This window comes from Habropoda laboriosa, unplaced genomic scaffold (genome assembly GCF_001263275.1).
Source record: "Habropoda laboriosa isolate 0110345459 unplaced genomic scaffold, ASM126327v1 scaffold816, whole genome shotgun sequence".
Taxonomy (NCBI): Eukaryota; Metazoa; Arthropoda; class Insecta; order Hymenoptera; family Apidae; genus Habropoda; species Habropoda laboriosa.
Genome location: NW_017101002.1, coordinates 590781 through 608517, shown reverse-complemented (window position 1 = coordinate 608517; position 17737 = coordinate 590781). Strand labels below are relative to the sequence as shown.

At 46.5% G+C, this 17737-nt stretch overlaps 1 protein-coding gene across 1 annotated transcript; it reads left to right on the top strand.

The window, feature by feature from the left end:
- The first annotated feature begins 931 nt into the window (after positions 1 to 931).
- On the top strand, positions 932 to 14107 carry LOC108577838. The gene is made up of 7 exons (XM_017941049.1): positions 932 to 1288; positions 3442 to 3584; positions 3743 to 3960; positions 4040 to 4266; positions 4374 to 4700; positions 4841 to 10643; positions 10881 to 14107. The coding sequence occupies exons 1-7, from the start codon at positions 1259 to 1261 to the stop codon at positions 12719 to 12721; spliced, it is 8589 nt and encodes a 2862-aa protein (XP_017796538.1). The 5' UTR covers positions 932 to 1258; the 3' UTR covers positions 12722 to 14107.
- Positions 14108 to 17737: the final 3630 nt, after the last annotated feature.

Here is a 17737-nt window from a genome sequence, read left to right as displayed (position 1 = left end):
GAAAGAGAACGAGGATAACAAAGAGGAGGAGGAATGGGGGAGAAACAGTTTCCACCGGGTGGGAAGCAATTAGAAAAGTCCTCGAATAAATCGGAGCTTTTAAAGCGTGTGCCACGCGCGGTCGCGAATAAAGGGAAAAAACGGGTGGGCCCTCGGGTGGTGGTGGCAATCGGACAGGCCGCCTCCGGGCTTTCGTATCGGAAGACAACAATCAGGAAGAAGCGCGCCTCCTCCGCGTTTAATCCTCTTTACTTCCGGTACCCGGGAATACTATCGGCCCTGTACGTTATCGCTCTAATTGGCTGTCAATTGAACCGGAAAGGAATTCAAAAGCCCGTGCAGTTTCCGTCGTCTAGATACTCGTCGATCCGTTTTTATCGGTATGGAAAATTCGTCGAGCAGTGCGTTAGATCCGTTACAGCGATTTGAAGGGCGAACGAATCGAACAACGAGCGAAAGATGCTGTAGAGTAACAAAAAAGGGGAGGTTAATCGAGGTGTTGGTTGGATAGGAAGGGAGAATCGCACGAGAAAACTACTCGAGACTGTTGTAACGGGTGTTAGACGGTGCGAGTGAGAGAAGAAGCAGCAGGTAGAGACACGACACACGCGCACACAGCTTTCGTTCTCTCGGACGAATGGAAATGATTCGATTGGCGTTGTTTTGAATTGCAGATGGTAGTGGTGCAGCAGCCGTTGGAGTTCAGTTGGTAGTGGCGTGTCCCGGGCCGTGGAGACCACCCGGTGAGAGAAGCGCGTCTGATAACCCGGGGACAACCTGGAGAAGAAGGGAAGAACCGAGGAGACTGGCGGAGATAAAGCGGAAGAGAGAGAGGAAGAAAGTAGGCAGCCGGAAGGGGAAGCAGGCGGAGGAGGAGGAGGGCGGGGAGGGGGAAGGGTAGGGTAGGAGGGAGGGTTAGGGTAAAGAAAGGGAGGAGGAGCGAAGGTGGGAGAGAGAGAGAGAGAGAGAGAGAGGTGGCTGGTCTTGTAGGAGGGCATCGTCCACGGATCTTCCGGTAATTCAGGATCGAACCTTGGGGGCTGTGAAGGTCGCTGATGTCCGCTACGAGCCCTGCCCCTACTCCTGCCAGCTCACCGTCACCCGAACAGAGCGGAGGAAGAAGATCCTCGTTGCTACCGACGCTGAGAGAACTCGCGTCGCTCCTCGTTACCCTAGGCCTTGATCGAAGAAGAAGGGATACATTTTACGAGTATCACTGCTGCTGCTGTATCGCCGATCAGCTCGACCACCCCTCTGAATGTCTTCGCACATCCAAAAGTCGTGCGTGGTGAGGACACAGGTTCACTTCCCCAACTAAATATCAACTATATCTACCTACCCCTTCCTGATCCGACCCTGTGTTCCCTTCCGTTCCCCTCGGTCCGATTAAACAAACAACGTACGAGAAATTCGACAAAGGTTCTCTCCGACTTTACGGATTGTCGCGTTGCTAATATTTTTTCGGAAATAATGGCAGTAGGATACGCGTTGCCGTTGGCTATTCTCCAGCGACTTGGAAGCACGTACATGTTTGAACGCGGTTGATGTTACGAGCAACTCGTAAAGCGATCGAAATTCCGTATGTGGAAGAAAAAAAATCGGCGAAACGAAATACGAGAAAACGACAGTTTCGCTGTATAATTATTGAAACGTAGCGATGTCCTTCACGCGCGACGTATCGTTATTGTTCCCACGGCGGAGATGTAAAAAGGGACGATTAGAACAACGCGATATGTTAGATATAATATAAAGACTCTGGGATAAGCGCCATGCCGTCTCTCGTGGTCCCCACTCTGTGGCCAGATCCTTCGAGAACACCCTTATCGCTTTACACGTGCCATGCCAGCACCGTGACTCAAGTCCGATGACAGCCCAAAGAACTCTGGGAAGTGGGTTAAAGTCCTCGAACGCATCGACCTCTGACACGTGCATCTCCTCTATAGAGATAGATTTGTGTCGAGCTTCGCGGAGAAAGAAATGTCGAATTAATTTTGAAGCTTGCTCGAAGAAATGAGAGGCGTAAAATTGAGGATGAGATGCAACCGAAAGAAGCAAAGAAAGGAACGGAGGAAAGGGAAAAGAGGTTTGTGTACGGCAGGGTTGCTCGTGGACGGGCCAGGGAAGTTGCAAATGGGGAAAGTTACGCAAAAGTAAGATCGGCGAGTTCCCCTGTAAGTAACCGATGGTCGAGCTCGCAAGATATGCCTTCGAAATTAACTCCTTCGCAATTGGAACTTTTCCTCCCGGAGACCCGGCGAAATTTCTCCACCGACTTCTTTTATCCGCGAAAATTCTGTCGGTTGTTTGCTAACTCTGTTAATGCCCTTTCTTTTTTCCTCTTCTCCTTTTCCCCACCCATTCCGCCTCGAGAAACGTAGTAATTGATTTCGTAAGGGGAAATGAAAACGACTCGAGCCAAGGTTTCTTAAATACTTGCCGTTGCACGACCGGGTGACGCTTCATTTTTCTTCTGTTTAACGCGTCTCTTGTCGCTACTTCTATCTTGAGAACGCGTGGAAAGAGATTCGAACGTCGAGTTGTGCTTCCATGCCGAACTCCAGACATTTATTACCCGTTGAAATCATCCGTTTGACCTACATACGAAAATCCTGACGCGCCTACTCTTTTTCGGATTTGATAACGAACAGATTGAACGAGCCTCTTTCTGTTCCCGCGATGTACAGACCGTTTTCCAAAACGACGACACACACGCGGTGCTTTTCTTCTCGATTCGCGGAAATTGTTTTCGCGTCGAGTTTCACCGAGCGGTAGCCTTCTTAGTTTTATGGACACGAACCAATTAAAAAGAGGATTTTCATATAGAGTGGAACATTCATTCTGTTTGCCCAATATTTGCGGTTTAATACGAGGACGTCGCTTCCGTCTTGTTTTCGCACGTGATCTCCGCTACAGCCTCCCGCCGCTCCCCTACCACTTTTCAACGGATTAAATGCTTTTCTCTGTAATTAATAATTACGTGCTTGATTACCGGTGGACCGTTATCCGTGGTCCGATGCTTTTGAATTTTTATTTGAATGAAAATCTGTTGAACCAAGTACGGTGTATTCGAGACGATTTATGAATTTCTGGCCACGGATCGATGGCCAAAGCTGATTAACCTCTTAACTGTGTAAGACGAGTTAACTCGTCGTTGGTTAGCCAATACTTAGAACACAGTAATTTATTTATCGGGGGATTGTTCATTTTGTTATTGGCTATAATTCTTACTCGTTTTTAATTATAAGCTAGAGAGATTGAATTTCTGTTTCAAAGGGGAACACAGTTAAGAGGTAACCGCCGTAGCCAAAGTCTTCTCGAGGAAGATTCGAGTCTCGGACGCTGCTTCTTCCACTCCATTCCCTCCCCCCTTCCTCTAGAAAAGTCTTTCGAACGAGCTGGTTTTATTTGTATTTAATCGATGGCTGATTTACCGGGTTGCAGGGGCTTGAAGCGACATTGAGTGACAGCAAAAAGAAGTACGGCGACAAGGTGAATGCACTTCTGTCCGCCTGGGAGCATGTCACCAATTTCATTCCTGGGGCAACGCCAGAGGCCACCCAGTCTCTCATAGAATGGGCTCACAAGTTAGTACTAGCGTCGATCATCGTTGTTCGTTCCTCCTTTGCGTCGCCGCGAACCGTGTCGCAATTATCCTCCGCGGAATTTCATTTCGAGCGTATTTTCTTGGAGATGTTCCGAAGGGGTCCGAGATGTACGGAGGTTGTACGGCTTGTTGTTGCAGACACACGTTGAAATTGGTACTGCGCGGGGAGTGGCCAAAGTTGTCACCCGCGACGAAGACGCACCTCAGTGTAACGTTACAGAGGTGCGCGTCTCACCTGGTGCAACACCCCGCTGCACCCAGGTGTACTGCCCTGATAGCTCTGGTGCACAACCCATGGACTCATCCCGCTCTCGACAGCATACTTAACGGCCAACCGGATTCCGAACATGAAGAGGGTAGGCATCTTCTCTCTTTCTTCCATCCTTTTTCCCTCTCTCTAAGAATCTAACGACAGGCTGTTTGCTTGGTTGACAGAATTCTGCTGTTCGGAGAAAGGTGAACTGCTGACAATGAGGCTGAAGATACTTTGCGAGGACCGCTGCGAGGACATAGCGGTGAACCTCGCCGCCGCTTGCGTACGTTCTCTCCGACGGAGCGATCGGTTACGCTCGCTCTCCGATTCTCATCACGTTCATTACATGATCGACGTCTATATTGTCCTCTTGTATAAATTGAAACGCACGCAAGATATATTCGCTCAAGTGAGTACCGTTCGGGAATAAAGATTCCTCGCGAATTCGATCGTCGCGTAAAGACTGGCTGGCGAAAGATTGCTACGACTTGGTAAGAAATGCGCGTTTCTTTTCAGCTAAAATTAATGGACCTCAGCGACGGATTGGAGTTGGTCCAAAGACTCAGCGGTGAAAGACCGACCAAGTATGGAACTGCACGCGTTTGGCGAAATTCGATAAAAGCTGCCGAATTGGTTGCACAATATCTCGTTACAGCTGGTATGGTACGCCCTGTACCGGAAACGGGCGCGAACATTTTGGAACAAATTCTAAGCTCTTGGGCATTGTTGCATTCGAAATTGAAAGACGTGGCGCCCACGTTACCGGGGATGATTAGAAAATTAATCGAACCTGCTGAAAGTGCTCAGCACATTTATATATTTTGCGCGGTACTTCTTAAACATGTGAGTATCATCGACCATTCCACAACTACATCCTTCCACTCGCTCTATCCTCGTCAACCCCGTATTTCTAATAAAGCTGGACCAAAGGAATACCTCTTCAATGATCGTCTTCGTTTTTTTCTTTTCTTCTTTCGTTACAGTTTGGTGATAGCATAAAGCCTCTGGTAATCGAACTGTACATCAGGGCGCTGACCACGGATATGAACGAATTGGAGAGTCAAAAAACAAAGTCCGATACAGAGAAGGTCCGCGAGACCGCGAAGCGATTAAGCACGCAGTTCCTTAAGCTAGCCGACGTTGTTGGAAGCAATATCGGTATCGCCCGAGAATGCGTGTTGACGGCGTTTTCGCTGCATCCCACCAGAGCTTGTTACGACAGAATCAAGGAAATCGCCGTTGCGTGTGGGAAAACGAGAGAGGACGGATCGCCCGGTGACAAGCTTAAACGCGTCCTAGAGAATAATCATTCTAACGCCGCCGGGGGACTCGCGAAGACCGGGGAGAAGAAGGATGGAACGAAAATTGGAAACACGGATTCACCCTCGTCTCTCTGCAACTCTTCGTTGCTGCCGGTGTCGTCGTTGTCCAGCTCGACCACGGTTCCGACCACGATTCCGATCACGATTCCGACCACGATTCCGACCGCGATTCCGACCGCGATTCCGAGCACTGTTCCGACCACGCCAACGGCCACCAAGAAGAACATCGATTTCCAGAACGGGCAAGTGAGCAAAAGCTTCGAGCGAACGGATCAACTTCTGAAAAGCATTTTAACTACACCGAACAAGGGAGAATCGACGACGATCTCGACCAGCGACAGATGCCCCCTGCATCCAAAGAGAGATCCACTGTCCAGTGGACCGCTCGGAGAGTTGTGTTTCAATTGTGGCGAGTTCACCGGAAGCGATATTTCCAGGAGTAAGTCTCCAGAATGTTCGGACGCAACGTCCAGAAACGTGGAGAGAACGCTGGACGCTTTGATTTTGATCAAAGGAGACGCGGTCACGGGTTCGGCGAATTACGACGAAAAATCCGTGCCAAATCAAGTTCTAGATGCGGGAAAGCTCGGTCTCTCGCCGCAGCTTTGCGACGATTTGGCGGTGGTATTGAGCAGCCCCCGTTACCACATGCTCAGCTGGGTGCTAGATTGGAAGGAGTTGAACAGCCTGTGCGAGAGATACTTGGAGAACGCCGAGGAGATGAGAAACACGAACAAAGAACTGAAGTACCTCAACATCGATTATTCGCAGTTCAAAGACTGGCCCTCGGAAGACGATACCAAGGATATATTCTTTGGAATCGAGAAAGGATACGAACAGTGGGTCGATTTACCATCGGACAACTCGGAACAGTTCGGTAGCTTTCAACCTGCCGGCAGTTATAAGAGGTCTTCGACCAGGAGGAGCCTCGACGATACAACCACCACCGATTCGGACAGCGGAAGTATATTGCGTATCAGAAGAACGGGTAGACCGAGGAAAATTCACAGATTAGAGTCTTCCGAGAGCGATTACGACAGCACGGAACGTAAACCGAAGCACTTTAGGAACAGAGTGAGTTCGGTGTCGGACAGCGACAGCAATACGCAGGACAGTCAAACGGACAGTCTCGGTAGCGGTGACGGTTGTCGACTGGAGGTGAAAAAGAAGTCGGCGAGCAAAGTAAGTAACAAGGAGGTGAACAAGAAACGCTCGAAGGCTTCCAAGTTAACCGTCGAGTCGGTCTCGCATTTTCATATGCTCGTTAATGAGAACGTTCGACACACGAACACGAACGAAGACGCGAGCGGCTCGGACGTGAGCAGCAACGATATTATAACTTTGTTCTCCGCCGACATGGACGAGAATAAACGGGAGACGATAAAAGGTTCGGCATACACGGCAGCTGCGCCATTGATAATCACCGAGAGACGGAGCGATCCGGCGGTACTTAAATCTTTGAGAATGTTCAGGCCGCAGAACATGAAGAAACCCACGAGAATTTCTCAAATATTGCAAAAGAATCTTCTGAATAAGAGTAAGGACAATAATAACTTAGAAAATAATGCGAACAGCGTTACTAAATTCGCCCCGATGCTCAGCACCCTGAACTTGAACCCGAAGATCGTGTTAACCAGAGCGGACGAGATCGACAGGAAGCTGATTCGGTCGAAGAAGCAGCAGCAGCAACGATTGAGCAGCGGGGATATTACCAGCGAATTGATGAACATTCAGAAAAGCATGCCGTTCTCCCCGAATAAAAACTCACTGTCGACGTATCAGAAGCAGAAGGGAAACGGCGCAGCGATCACGGGGAAAGCGGACTTGACGTCCTCCGATGGACGGGACTTGAATTCTAAATCGAATCTGGGCAAGCGAAAGTTCGATATTCTCGCGAAAGCTGTCAGGGATTCGGATATCTTGGCGAAAAATGTACCGGGTCTGAATTCGTTGGACATGATGGTACCACCGAGGATGCGGCCCACCGTTAACATCGTGCAGCTTTCCAGAAACATTCCACAGAGCCCGAATTCGGCCTCTGTAAACAGCGGTAATACTCCCCCGAGGCCAAACAGAACTCCGAGTGTGGCTGGAAATATTCAGTTACCCGGTACACCTTCTTCCGGTGGCCACGACAGCGGCGTTGGCATGAGCCCAGCCGGTCAGACTCCTCCTCCGAGGTCCTCCACTCTTCCCGACGTCGGAGAAGAAACGAATCAACCTCCGGACAGCTCACCGACCTCCTCTACCAACACGAACGTTTCCAGTCAACTCGAACCGGATTCTAGCCCAAGAACGATGATGCCTATTCGACGGAATCAACAGAACCAATCGCCGAAGAAGTCTCCTTCTCCCTGCTCCGCGGTTACAACAACAACCACCACCACCACCTCCACCAGAGATTCGGGAGTAGCCTCGACGACCATCGCGTCCGAACAGCTTCAAATCGTTTGCAAACCAGACGGTACATACCAGCTGGCCTCCGTCAATCCGAACGTGGTGGCGAATCAGAGGAACATTCTCAATCTGCAAAACATCGTGGACGACGGAGGCGTCGGCAATTTTTCGCGACAAAGCCAGAGGGCTGAGAACGCGAACGCGAACGCGAACGCGAACGCGAACGCGAGCGCGAGCGCGAACAGAAACACTTACGAAAGGTTAACGTCTGCGAAAACGGTCGCGCAATCCGGACAGAACGCCGGCCTGCCCAAGTTTCAACAGGCTTTCGGTAGAACTATATACACGCTCTCGACGGACACGTCGACCAGCGGCGTTTCTGGAGCTACGTCGGAAACACTGGTGCAATCGGCGTCTCCCCAAAAGACGACAAATCTCTCGAAAGCGGTGCAAACATCCGTACCTAATACGCAACAAACCAACCCGTCTGCAGGAATTAACGTACAGTCCATTACAAACATTCCGAACACGTTACAATTATCCACTAGCAGGCAAATATTGAATATCGTTCAAAGCTCTGGAAACAACGTGGCGAACGTGGCGACTAGTCCGAACGCGAATCAAACGTTGACGCAGCTGGTGCAAAGCGTTCAGAATGCCTCGCCGGGTGTGATATACACGCACAAAATTCCTGTCACGATATCCACCACTAATCCGAGTCAACTGAACATTATACCCACTATATCGCATGCAAACTCGATACCGGCTGGAAGAACGCCTGTTGTCAAGCTGAACATTATTCGTGCTCCTTTGAGACAACAAAATATCACGGGCGCTATTCAAGCAGTTTTGACTACTCCTAGATTGCAACAGCAGCAGCAACAGCAGCCGCAGCCGCAGCCGCAGCAACCACCATCACAACAACCACCGCCACAGCAACAGCCGCCGCAGCAACAACCTGCAGTCAGAACGGACAGTTTGCTTGGCTCTTCTATAGAGGTACCTAATCAAGTGAGTTCGACAACCTTGGAGCAATTGAGAGAGTTCGAGAGCGTGTTGGAGCAGGTAAAGGAGAGAAGCACGATTCAACCGCAGTCTCATCAAACAATGTCCACCGCGGTCACTACCACCGTTCAAACACAAACCACTACCCAACAGACGCAAGCCACGAAGCAAGCCACACAGCAGGTCTCTGTGAGCGCTCTCGCTCAGCAACTGTTAATGCCGACGCAGCAACAAACCAGCAACAACGACTTCGCGAGCGACGGCAATACCGTGAACTTCCAGCAGGACGTTTTCTCTCAGAAAGTATCTCTGGCTTATGTGAATCAAAACGCGGGAACCGTTGCAGCTGCAAAAACCCCGAATTCAACACCGGTCGTTGTCGTGACAAGTTACTGCCAACCGGCCGCTTCGCCGGCTTTGAGTGTCACCTCGCAGAGTTCTTCCAGCCCTTGCGTCACGCCAGCTCCGGCTCCGATACCATCTTCTGGCAAAACACCACCCACTCCGCCCTCCTCGAAGACGGTGAAAAAATCCGCGCCTAAAACCGTGAAGACCAGCGCGACCAACACCTCGAAGGCTTCCCCGATACCGAAACCGCAGCAAAAACCGCAGGAAGATGAACAGACCGCTCAAAGGATCTACGCAATTTTGGACGAATACGCCGAACAACTACGAAATTCTCCGGATTTGAACAACAAACCAGCTCCAAGAAGGAGGTCCAACCCGCCGACCAATCCCAGCCAGTCTTCGAAGAGGAAAAAGTCAAACGCGAACAAGACGAAACCGGTTGGCCAGCAGAATTCAGAACTTAGCCCGAGCACCGACGATCTTGGCAGAACCATGGGCAGCGAAGATTCTTCAAGCGGCGTGGTACACGTTCAGGATAGTCCAGCTGGTTTCTCCGCTCCGGAGGAACCAACGAGTAACGTTGGAAACGTGACCGACGCGTCCGCAGAGGTTCGAAATCTGACCAACGATTCGAACGACGGTGTCGAGTTGAACGTGAAGAGGAGAAATTTAATCTTCGCGGAGCCTGGATCGGGGCAACCGAGGGCGGTGATCGTTCAGGAGGCTGTACAGACCAGTTCGGTGAGTGTGAGCGAAGCTCTGGCTTCGGTAACCGGAAAAATGGGAAGCACGGCTGTTTTGGTACCAGGCACTAATTACATCTTGCCGATGAACCTGATGAAAGGTGGACAGCAATTCACGATAGTGTCCAGCGGACCGAAGCTTCTCGCGACTGTGCCCGCGACGGTTCGAGCCAGTGGAAACACCGGAGTTTCGAACACCCTGGTGCTGCAATCCTTTCTGAATCAAGCGGGAAAGATAATCTCGCAACCGGCGCAGGTGAAGCAAGTGAAAATTCCAACGTTGCAGACTTTATCGGGCAATCAAACTTTAACCACCTCGCAAAATGTTCAGGGAGCTTCTGTGGTGATTCCACAGACGGGAAACAGCGGTCAGTTCGCCGGCGACGGAACCACGGAGAAAGGCAATATCATCGGTGATTTGACTATGGCAAAATCCGACACGATCTCCGGAGGAGTTGCCGTCGAATCTGCTACGAACGCGATCGTGGTGAACAAGAGCAATTCCACCATCGGTCTGATTCAACGTAACTTGAACGAGCCAACGGAGAATCAACAGATATGCGGCGTGATCACCAGCAATCCTAATTTAACTCTTCAAGGCGCCAGGCTGTTCAACTCTTCTATACATAAACTATCGACACCAGGACTCAAGTCTGACAACGTGGTTTGTTTAACGCCTACAGCAACGATTGCACACACTCCTGAGAAAAAGTCGCCGCAAGAGAGTCAAGTTCACAACGACAAGCCAGTTTCCATTCAAACTGGCGCTACTATTGCCCTAGCTTTCGCCACTCAGTCGGACGTTTCCATGCTGAACGATGCTCAACAACGACGACAACACCAGCAGCAGCAACAACAGCAACAGCAGCAGCAGCAGCAAAAGGATACGAAGGAGGTATCGACGGAAATAATCCCCGGTGCCAAAATCATCTCTCCGAAGACGGTGAAAAGAAAAATCGACGACGCAATGGGTATGTCGGAGAACGTTCCGAAAACCTTGATCAGTTCCAATTCTGTCGTTTGTTCGAGCAATGCCAGGTCGTTACAGAATAACGAAAAGATTGGTTAGTGTCTCGTTCAGTGTTATTTTACGAATGTCTTGTAGAATCTTAGTAACGTGATCTCTCGTGAAAGTGCTCTTATAACTGTGACGGCGTGAGATGGTGAAAGGGACAGATGATTAATACGGTGTACATTTTTGTTCGCAGATTCTATGTCTACGATAACGGTAGCGGGCAAACAGTCGGGAGGAATGGACAACGCGACGCCGCAGTTCCTGGTAACTGGCGGGCCGAGTAGTTCGGATAGTCAAGAGTCGTCGGGTGTACAACCGTCTGCCGAAGGTATCGACGTATCCTGCAAAGTCGGAAATAGCCTTTTGTATGGAAACGCGAGATTGCAAGAGGCTTGGGAACCAGAGGGGAAAGTATCGCCGGACACACCGTGGCGATACGTACCAACGTCTACGAATTCTTTGAACATCGAACCTTTGAATTCGAGATACTCGGACAACGCGGATAACGTTCAGAGCGTTCTGCAGATTATCAACAAAGGTCAAGGTATCGAGATGACCACCGGGCAGATTTATCAGACGAACACGAAGAAATATTTTATGAATCACACCTTAGAGCCATTCCAACAGTATTCGAACAAGGGTAACGTGATGAAAACGCCGTTGAATCCTAGATTAGATCGAGAATTGTTGCAGCAGAAAATGGAGAGGAAAGCAGCGGCGATAGAACGCGAGATGAAACTACAGAAGAGTTTGTCCGAGGAGTGCGAAGATTTGGGCGTGGACGAGCCAAGTACCAGTGACTTGTTCCCCGAGGCAGATTTGCTCTTCGACACGAATCATTCGCCGTCCTTCGATCACTCTTCTCAAGACGCGTCTTGCAGCCAGCCGTTAGGGATGAAATCGTACAGTGGTTCCTACTTTCGTTCTCTGGACTCGTCCAGTGGCAGCAGGGACGCAAGTCCAATTGCCGATTTGAAGATAAACGAACGTAGAAAAAGCACCAGCCAGCGAATCAGGTCCGCGAAAGATTCGTCGAAGAGATCGAAGAGGGACAAGGTGGAAGAACTGCATTTGGAGAATCCAGCGAAACACATGCGGTTAACTTTGGACAGCTTGAGTCAGGACGAAGCGTCGAACAGCAATTCGGACATATCGAGGCTGTCGCCGACGAATTTAGGATCGTTGGAGAACGATTCGTTGAAAGAGACGACCAGTCGAGCGAAAATCACGTCGAGAAACGGTTCGAAGGAAGGCTCGCCGAGTAGCGTATCTAGCATTCCGTCGAACATGAAGTTGGACATCGACTTGGACTCGGAATCGCTACCTCCGAGCATCAATGTAAATAACACATCGGCAGCGAGCTCGGGGGACGAAAGTTTAACTTTACTGAGCGGTAACACCGCCGACGTGACGATACCCTCGCCACTCTCGCCGATCGCTGGCCCGATGCTGTCGACGCACAAATACACTTACACCAATAAGAAGCGGATTGCGTCGAAGGTGACGAGAATGGATTACCTTTCCTGGGAGAGTCCAATGTCCGAGAGAACGAGATCGAGCAGCGACGAGGAAGATTCGAGTATAAGCGAATCGATCAGCAGTCAACCGGAGGAAAACGCTCTGAGCAACGGTCTCGAGGATAGCGTGCAAAGTCTCAAGTCCCTGACCAGCGAGCGACGTTGCAATTATTTAAAAAAGAAGGATAAGTTACAGGTGAACGCTAGGGTGGTGTTGAATCGAGCCGATCACAAGAGTAGTAGCTTGTCGAAACGCATCAAGGCGAACGAATCGATCCAAGACTCGGTTATGGTCTCTAGCGACAAAGCCTCGGAGCCGTCGGACGACGAGACAGGGAATATCGCGTTGGTCGGACCGGACTGTCGAGCTAGACGATCGAGTTTGCGTGGCCACGTTAAAAAGGGATGCGCTTGTTGCAACGGCTCGCCGGAGAGACCGAAAAAGAAATCGGTCAAGTCGGATCACTCGAGATTAAAGAAACGATTGTCCTCGAAACAGGCCGGGAAGAAGAGGTAGTCCTAGCGTTCGAACGCTCGACGGATCATCGCGTGTTCTATCGTAATAGTATATGCTCATTCCTGGGATGAAGCGTGTGTGTGTCCAGTGATGAAGGAGTTTCCAGATGAAACCGCGTTACGCATCGAACGAAAACCGAGAATCGCATGGAATTCGCTCGGATCAGACGATCGTCGATAGAAAATACAAGCTTGTACATATATTAGCGAATGCGGGAGTTTAGAAGCGAACTTTCCACGTGATACACCCGTAAAACTCTCGGTATATGCCTATTCCTCGTGTTGTAGGCAACAGGAACGTTCACCGCGTGGCAAATTCTCCATTCGGCGTAAACCACGAAACATCGAGGAAGGAGAACGAACAGTTTACTAACAGTTCTCGACGAGAAAATAGATCATCCCCTTTTACCACTAGATGTTACTACGATACTAGATGTAAGGTGCAAATTATAATGAATGGCAGACTTAGATTAAATCGTTAAGAATATTAGAGACGCAATCTAGTCAAGAGATAAGGTTTTTTGTGGCGAGGAGTAAACGCGTTCGAGAGAGGGAGGGTGCGAGAGAGAGAGAGAGAGAGAGAGAGAGAGAGCAAGGACGAATGAAAAAAGGGGGAAGAGTGAATGAGGAGGCGAAATGTGAAAAGAAGTAATAGAGAGTGGCGTGAATAAGGGAAGAGAGAAAGATAAAGATAAAAATTAGAATGTATCCGATTGTCGATAGATCCCTCGCAGACTAAAGAATTTATAATTAAAAGCCTGAATTTATAATTCTGTCTACTTCTGTATCCATCATGATGATACTATTCCACGTTCTTACACGGTGTGGTCAGACTGAGAAGAAGAAGAAGAAGATGAAGATGAAGAAGAAAGAGAAGATGAAGAAGAAGACGTTTGGTGAATTCTCGTTTGGTAGTAAGCCACGCATTGAACATTTGCCTTTCCGCGTAACGCTTCTCGACAAACTTAGAACCTTAACTTTATAACGGAGACGATCCTTGTAAATTGTGTAGTGTCATACCTTGATGAGAAGGAGTAGTAGGGGAAGACGGATTAAACGGACGAATAAGAAAGAAAGAGAAAAAGAAAAACCAAATAAAGGCGACGAAATTTTAGCAGATATCAGGAAGGAAAGAGAAAAGAAGGGGGTAAAAGGAAACTAGAAAAATATACATATATAACTAAGAAACAACGCTGTGTATTGTACGGGCCGACCATACCCTGTCACGGTGCATGTAAAAAAAAGTACCCAAAAAACTGTACATTACGTAGATAATTCATTAAAAGTATAATATTATATCGCTGCACTTTAGTACAAAATCGCTTCACCTTGTTTCAGAATGACAAGTTTATATCATCTTTCGGTGTGCTGTCGTGACGCGTGAATGCCTGCAACTTATTATAAAACTATAAACAAAGAAGATACTTGTAAAGGTTGTGTAATTAAGCTACTAAAACACTGATCAAATTTGCGTACGTTTCTTTCGCGCCTTCGTGATCATATGGAGTAGTGAACGATTGGAAATTTTCCGTGTAAAAGCTAGAACTCGTTAATCAAGAGTATTAACTTCGTAGTTAAGAAGTATTAACTCTGGCGCAGAAACTAAAGAGTTAAGGATGTTGAAAAGTAATGTTCCTGTGAATAGTCTCCTTTCGTGATACGAACCAAAGTGACTCCGTTTAGAAGCAAAAAACGAATAAAGAGAAAATGAAAAAAAAGAAGAAAGAAGGAAACGACTCGAAAGAGACGAAAGAAACGGTTGAAGGAAGAAAAAACGAGATACGAGAGAAGAAAAGAGAAAAAAATGTTAAATTTATTGTCTTACTTGTAATCGGATATAAATTGTATTAGTTGCTTCGTTATGAACGTATCATTGTAACAGATATCTCCTTCGTTTTTTCCATTCTATCGATGATTAGTAAAACTCTACCTCGTGCACGTGTCGATCATTATTCATAATTCTCATCATGTTTTTAAGCAATTTCTATAACGTAAATGTCGGAGAGCTCGCCCGCTGTAACTCGAACGATTTGCGATAATACCTTTCACCGTACGTTCTTGGAGGAAACCCAGAGTGAAGGGTAATATGGACAATCTGTAATCGCTGTTGCTATAAAAAATTCGAATTTTAGTCAGAGGAAAACTTTGTCCCTCGTCGAGATTTCTCCTTGTACATTTAGCAATAACAAAATGCAAAGAAAATGTTAATCGGAAGCCCGGTATCTTAGACATTAACGTACATTTTACTAAGCGCGGACACATTCCTCGAATTGATCCGCTTTTCTGGGTTTCGTTGCATACCTTCTTCCATTCTAATTGCCCATTTCTACCTACAATCGCCTACTTGTATATAATGTATATTTGAAACTCACGAATGCTCCGAGTCGTTCAACGAATGATTCTGAAAACCTGTCAGCGTTAGTCCGACGAGTTTCCAGCGGTGCGAATCGACGAAAGAGAGAAAGCGAGAGAGAGAGAGAGAGAGAGAGAGAGAGAGAGAATTCAAGTTAATGTATCGTCTAAACGTAAGCTCTTATCTTCCTGTACAGTTTAAAGCGATGTAAGAAACAGATTAAGACACGGAGGAGATGGAATGAAAGCGAAGGTATGAAAAGAAACAGTGAACGATCAGCAAATAAAATATGAACGGATGAAGGCGTTTAAAAAAAGAGATGCATTTCTGTGTGTAGGTGTACATTTTGAAGGAGCTACGCACCAAAATAATACGTATTTTTTGATGGGATAGAAGAAACAAAAAACAAACTTACATGTAGCTTATACGTTAGAGCAAAACGAATGAGCGACAAAAAGCGAGAGGGAGAGAGAGAGAGAGAGAGAGAGAGAGAGGAAAAGAGTGCGTGCGCGTGTGAAAGAGATCGAGCGAATGGAAGAGAATTGTTTGATTGTCAGTGATAGCCTGGCCTTTTTCGCCACCTTTAGTCGTACCAATCGCATTTATAATAGAGGGGTAACTGTAGTCTTCGTAAAAAGAACTCATGAATGGAACACTTAAAGATAAGCGAAGTTTTCCAGCGCCACGAGAGCTTTTCAGATACTTAAAAAAAAAAATAAAGAAAAAAAACAAACAAAAAGGAGGAAGGGAGAGAGAGACAGAAAAAAGACAGAGAAAAGAACAAACTAATGTGGAAGAAAAAAAAAATAAAACCGCTTTACACTGGCCGTTAAGCAATTAACTTAAGAGTTTTTGTATCGTATGTTTGTTAAGACTACTGTTTTTTCTCACTCAAAAACACCCCTTACTACCAGTATTCGAGAGGACGATGTTTGCCGCGTCACTTTTAAAAGGAAAAATTAGTAGGCGATGATTTTAGAGAATGAAAGAGGAGGGAGAAAGAGAGAGAGAGAGAGAGAGAGAGAGAGAGAAAGATTAGGTTGAGAGGGTATGAGAGAAAGAGAGCGAGAGGCAGAGAGAATACGTGTAAACGAAACGGCCGTGCACTGCAAAACGTACATTGATTAAGATGCGTATTGTCGTTTAGCACAAATCTGTTGAAAATCGAGAGATTAAGTAAACGCAAGACGATAAAAATGAAACCGATGATGAGGGACGGGAAGCCAGATAAACCGAGGACGGAGTTGTTTAAAAAACGAAAACAGAAAAAGTAATAGACACCAGTACAGTCATGTCCGAAGAAAAGACAAAAAAGAAAAAAAAAGAAAAGAAACGTGAAGATCTGCTTCTCTGTATATACGTTTAAATGAATGCCGTTAAAAAGAAGAAAAAAAAGAACACGAATGAAGGGAACATTTCTTTTCTAGACATTACCACATTATACATATGTATTGTAATTATATAAAACATTAATAATACATATTTTCGAGATACACGACCAGTCGGAAAATGTTTGTTCGGTGAAGGCCGCGGTTCGATCTAACGCATCATTATATTTGACGTAGAATCGATGTTTACATGTGAATACACGCGCACCGGCATTTATATGTAAATATTTGACGAGCGTTAAGTGAAAAAAAAAAAAGAAAAAAAATCGTGCATAAATTTGCAACTTTCGTAGTTCTCTCCGTGCGGTACAGACTACATATATATTCCTTTGTGACTTCGATGAACGCTAAAGGCCTCATTATTTTCACGCACTCTGACAAACACATGTTTTGGACTGAAACTATCGAATTTAGATTTTTAAGATTGTTCTACTGTAACAAAAATCGGTACAAAGAACCAGCGGGGTGTAGTACAACTTTAAGGATCGAAATTGAAGGGTTTTTGTGAAAAAAAATTACGTGATCGCATGCAGTATTTTATGGGTACTTATAATTTTTTCGGTTGATCCAATTTATTTGAAAGAAATAGTTTCATCGTACCAGTACACATCTCTTTGCGACTAATGTCTTCTTTCTCTAGCTAATTGAATTTTTTACGATGAAAATTTGAGTCGTAAAGAGGTGAAACCAGGACTTACGTTTATATTGAAATACTCGAATATTCGTAACATATGTCAAAATTGACAGTGAAATTATCACACCGCCGCATTCAGCGTATAAATTTTTTATTTCAAATTTTAAACGATTCTCTATACACGTGTTAAAATTATACTTTTCATTTACGTGAAACTTATGTAACTTCGCTATCGATATTGGACACTACGTTTCTCTAAAATCTTAGCGGATAAACAGCTATTTGTTTTTGTTCCTCTAATAGTTATAAAACAACAAGTGCAACAAGAAAAACAGTTATTATCGTATGTTCGCATCCTACGCGATTGAGTTCTTGAAATATCACGATCTTCTAATTCCTACCAATGATTAGATGTAGGAATATCTAAATGGTGTAATAACCCTTGAGAACATCGCAAAATAATGATAAAAAAACATCAAAGGAAAAAGAAAAAAAAGTTGATCACATTTGCAGTTGTTGAAAGCTATCAAATGTTTTTCATGCGCAAATCTATCAAGAAGTGTAAAATCAGAAAAATGAATAAGAATCAGTCAACGTAATTGCTCGATCTCGTTGATTTTTGTCAGATAATAGTGGGGAAAA

Bases quoted from the DNA above. Each gene is read 5' to 3' on its own strand.
- LOC108577838 (XM_017941049.1), top strand. From the start codon at position 1,259: ATGTCTTCGCACATCCAAAAGTCGTGCGTG. The intron at 1,289-3,441 runs GTGAGGACACAG...ACCGGGTTGCAG, and splicing joins ACATCCAAAAGTCGTGCGTG to GGGCTTGAAGCGACATTGAG. The intron at 3,961-4,039 runs GTAGGCATCTTC...CTTGGTTGACAG, and splicing joins GGATTCCGAACATGAAGAGG to AATTCTGCTGTTCGGAGAAA.